Raw genomic sequence first — 5,053 nt, 5'->3', positions numbered from 1 at the left:
TTCAAGTTAAATCCCATTTCCGATTGTTTGTTCACACAGGTCCATCCAAATAGATGACACCCAAGAACGAATGACGATGTTTGCGCGTGTATGTGTTCATAATGATCTATTTTGTCTGGCTCCGCGTGTTCTGCTAATGACATCCCCACCACGGGTCTCAGGGGGGAGGACCGCGTAGTCTGTGGGTGTCACACGTGGGTGATTGAGGAAGGCATGTGTTGTAATCAGACTGCAAAACAGCTTTCAAGAACGCATGCGCTTCTAGAGTCGAGTGTAGATTGTGTCTGGTTTTCCTTGGCTGGAGGAAAATCTTGACTCGTGAAGTTTCATTCATCTCGCGAGTACCATGGCAACTGGAGGCTTATCATCTTTCTGAAGGAAAATGTCTTCCAGGACGTTGGTTTCTTGACCAATCGGAATTATTTGGGCTGTGAAGTGTGAGCTAATTCAGTTAACCGTCGTGTCTAACCAAGTTTATGCATTCAGATGCTGTGGAAAGGTTTCTGTCGGAGGATTTCAGACCCTACACAAGTGGATTTGCAGTGACTTTTGCAGCTTGTCTTCGACAACCGGAAAGGAGTGATCATTTTTCGTCTTTTGAGTTTAAGTGTGAGTTGCTATAAATAGTAGTGTTCATAGCGAATATCCATGTCAACATATTGAACCCATTCACAAATGTCACATTGTTTAGAAGTCTTAACTCGACACAAGATTTCATAAACGAAAACATGAAATGTGAAAGTCATCATCACAAACATCACAATAGTTCAATAGTTATATATCCAAACTTTGTTGATTCCATGATTCTTTAATCCAACATAAAGAGGATCGTTATTTAATATGAGGTTCAGACTCTTAACTACATAAGTCAAGAAATTAAATGTTTTTGCAAAAAAATGACCAGAAATCGTTCTTGAATGACTGTTTAATTCGATTCAAATTGAATTGAATAAATGTATGCTTCGATGCATGAAATTCAAAAAATTATTGATAAAATTTTTTGAGATTCTACTCGACCATTAACCCTTTACATCCTAGCCCCGCCTTTAGGCTTTAAACCAAAAAATCGCCAAAAATCCATTTTACAAACATTTTTTGAACTTTAAAAAGCATTGGAACTCTTAAAATTTTAGAAAATGTTAGTGTTTCAAGTTTAGCTTGTTGTATGTGACTTTGCCAATGTTTTATAAATGTATTTTTTTGGTGTTCAACTTTGGCTATGTTTCTACTAACATTTCCTATATTTTTGTAATAAGAAGTAAGTAGTAATTTTTGTAGTGTCCAAGACTATGCTTCTACGCTGTTTTTAACAATTTAAATAATATTGGTGCCATTTTTTCTTCTAGAGCAGAAAACCTGAAAAAAAGCAAAAAATTGAAAAAGTGACTGTAAAACATAAAAAATAGAAAGGCAAGGAGCAATTCTCTACGAAATTGGACTTTTTACTTCAATTTTAATTTTTGTATTTTTTAATCCGACTGAAACTTTTTTGGTGCCTTCGGTATGCCCAAAGAAGCCATTTTGCATCATTAGTTTGTCCATATAATTCCATACAAATTTGGTAGCTGTCCATACAAAAATGATGTATGAAAATTCAAAAATCTGTATCTTTTGAAGGAATTTTTTGATCGATTTGGTGTCTTCGGCAAAGTTGTAGGTATGGATACGGACTACACTGGGAAAAAATGATACATGGTAAATTTTTTTTTGTGATTTTTTATTTAACTTTTTATCATTGAAATTTGATTTGCAAAAAAACACTATTTTTTAATTTTTTTTAATTTTTTGATATGTTTTAGAGGACATAAAATGCCAACTTTTCAGAAATTTCCAGGTAGTGCAAAAAATCATTGACCAAGTTATGATTTTTTTAATCAATACTGATTTTTTCAAAAAATCGAAATAGTGGTGAAAATTTTGAAAATATTGTTTTCGAAAAGATCGGAAAATTTCACAAATGTTTCATATATTAACATTGAAAATCAGATCATTAGTTGCTGAGATATCGACATTAAAAAATGGTGGGCTGTTTGGGTGAGACTTAGAAAACATCAATTTTCCTAATTTTAAACCTATGCATTGCAATATCTCAGCAACTAAAGGTCGTATCAACAAAGTCCGAAGAAGCAAAATACAGAGAATTTTCTCAGCTTTTAATTTTTTTTTTTCAAAAGTGTGCAAACATGTGCACTAATTTAAAAAAATCAAAAACTGCGACTATTTTCAAAAAAGTCACGTTAATATGGATTTAACTTGAAAACGGTGCACTTTATCAAAATTTTACTGAAGTACTTTTTGATTGCAAATTTGATTTTACATCGAAAAATGAAGTTGAAAAAATTTGCGACCAATATTTCGATTTTTTGAAAAATAAGTATTGATTAAAAAGTTCATAACTCGGTCAATGATTTTTTGCACAACCTGGAAATTTCATAAAAAAAATAAAAATAAAAATAGTGTTTTTTTTTTGCAAATCAAATTTTAGTAATAAAAAGTTAAATAAAAAAATCACAAAAAAATTTTTACCGTGTATCATTTTTTTCCAGTGTAGTCCGTATCCATACCTACAACTTTGCCGAAGACACCAAATCGATCAAAAAATTGCTTCAAAAGATACAGATTTTTGAATTTTCATACATCATTTTTGTATGGACAGCTGCCAAATTTGTATGGAAAATTAAATGGACAAACTAATGATGCAAAATGACTTCTTTGGGCAAACCGAAGGCACCAAAAAAGTTTCAGTCGGATTAAAAAATACAAAAAAAATCGAATGACCGAAATTCTAGAGAACTGCTCCAAGGTGTAATAATAGGAGGTGGTAGAATAGGCCAAATACTACCAAAAACAAATGTTAACTAAACAAGAAATACGTAAAACAAGAGATGAAATGTTTTTCGTAAGAAAAAAATTGCTCAAAATGGCCTCGGGAAAAATAAAAATTGGGCTGTAGAGGGTTAAAGTTGTTTATCATGATAATTATTTGACTTTCTCAGAATCTGATTTTCTTTCTTAAGATAAAAGAGACAAAGCTTAAATTGATCTCATTGGCTTTTTGAAATTGAGGTACACTTAGTTGCATAAAATTACTAGACAAAATTTCATTTTCAAAAATGAAAATAATGTTTTAATGTGTTCTTACAACATCTTCCTCAGCATGCCATAATAATTACCCAGTTCACAAACCTCTCCACCTCAACACACCATAATGCTGCGCAACAACTTCGACGCAACATTATGGCTGTTACTGGTTGCATACTTCTGCGTCACACTTGACTCATCCATCCTACGAGATGTCTCAGGTATGTTGTACAACATCAGTTAAACGTATCATGCCATAAAACCCCCCTCTTTGTAGCAAACCGCAACCGTCGCAGCGTCTTGTTCGTCAAACTGAACGCCAGCGAGCGGCAGCTGAAGGCTGGTGCCGAAAAACCCTCGATCCGAACCAAGGAAGAGGACGCCCCACGGACGCGACCATACTTCAGCACATCCAAAAAGTCCTACGTGGCACTGGACACGGCCCGATTCCTTTGCGACGACCCAGAATCGCCCAACTGCGCCAACAAGACATCGATCTACAAGTCCAAGGTGGTGTACGAGCTGAAGCGAGTCCTCAAGGAGTCGTACGAGGAAAATGATTTCTACCGGGTTCAGTACAGGGACGAAGATCGGATCACTGAGGAAACTGAACTTTGTCGGCTGACGCGAGCCGACGTTAGGACAGTCACCTGGCGGGATTCACCCTTCGATTGGAACGAAATTGGTCGATACATCCCGCCGGGGCCACTCTTTCGGGAGCGGAACGCAACGTGTGCTATTGTGTCCAGTGCTGGTTCGCTGAAGGGGTCCAGCCTAGGCAGCTTTATCGATGGGCATGACATCGTGATGAGGTTCAACCACGCTCCGACCGTGGGCTACGAGCACGACGTCGGGAGTAAGACCTCCGTTAGGGTTGTGAACTCGCAGGTCGTGGTGAAGCCGGAGTTTGAACTGCTCACTGCCAGTCTGTTCCGGAACGTGTCGATTGCGGCGTGGGATCCGGGGAAGTTTAATCAGTCGTTGAAGGAGTGGTTAGTGAATGTTATCCTCCAGAACTTATATTTTTATGGAAAAAAATCTATTTTTTCTAATCCGCAGGATTGAAACTCGGACTTCAACTTGTTTGAAAATTTCAAACAGTATCACCAGAAATATCCTGGGGCCAACTTCCACCTGGTTGATCCTCGCAGCATCTGGCGAGCATGGAGTGCTCTTCAGGACAAGACCAAGGTTAAAATCATCCGTAACCCTCCTACCTCTGGCTTCATCGGTAAGTAACGTCAGACATTCAAGATATTATAACGCTTAAATAATCCTTCCCTTCAGGTTTGGGACTGCTCCTTCCCGTGTGCCGTTACGTGCACATGATCGAGTACATCCCGAGCAGCAGGATGAACGGCCTCTGCCACTATTATGACGACGAGATCAACTCGGCCTGCACGTTCGGGTCGTGGCACCCGTTGGCCGCGGAGAAGCTGTACGTTCTGCGCATGAACACGGCCACCGATTTTACGACTTTCCAGCACGGGATTGTGCGAATCGGTCGGGACGGGCCCACCCCAAGTGCTGAAGGTGATTGCCGGCCGCCGTAACGTAACTCGTTGATAGTTAGCTCACATGCTGGAGATACTGGAGCTACATTGAGAGGTGTCAGTCAGCAGTCGATCAGTGTGAAGGGGGGTTGGGGGACTGGATAAAAGAAGATGGATGAGCAAGTGATTGGTACGCAAGAATGCCAGGGACACTCGTGATTTCCTTCTCAATTGATTGTATTGAATAGTTTAGTTTCACATTAGAGACAGAAAAGAAAGAAAAGAAGAGCGACCAAGTGTCTGCTTCGAAAAATAAAAAAAATTATTACATTTAAGCCGCGATCTTGAAGATTTATATAAATTAAGAAGTGTCAAATAAGTATTTCATAAGATATCAAATGCGGGTTTTGAACCAAATATATTAAACTAAAATTTTGGTAAAAACGATGTTGTGTGTAATGTTTTAAACAAGATTAATC

General features: G+C 38.0%; 1 protein-coding gene across 1 annotated transcript; it reads left to right on the top strand.

The window, feature by feature from the left end:
* The first annotated feature begins 274 nt into the window (after positions 1 to 274).
* LOC6044170 (beta-galactoside alpha-2,6-sialyltransferase 1) lies at positions 275 to 4,550 on the top strand. Its single transcript, XM_038266088.1, has 5 exons — positions 275 to 609; positions 3,157 to 3,302; positions 3,359 to 4,073; positions 4,141 to 4,312; positions 4,369 to 4,550. Exons 2-5 carry the CDS (start codon positions 3,209 to 3,211, stop codon positions 4,408 to 4,410), a joined length of 1,023 nt encoding a protein of 340 aa, XP_038122016.1. The 5' UTR covers positions 275 to 609; positions 3,157 to 3,208; the 3' UTR covers positions 4,411 to 4,550.
* The last annotated feature ends 503 nt before the right edge of the window (positions 4,551 to 5,053 follow it).

This window comes from Culex quinquefasciatus, chromosome 3 (assembly GCF_015732765.1).
Source record: "Culex quinquefasciatus strain JHB chromosome 3, VPISU_Cqui_1.0_pri_paternal, whole genome shotgun sequence".
Taxonomy (NCBI): Eukaryota; Metazoa; Arthropoda; class Insecta; order Diptera; family Culicidae; genus Culex; species Culex quinquefasciatus.
This window is presented reverse-complemented; position numbering and strand designations above follow the sequence as displayed.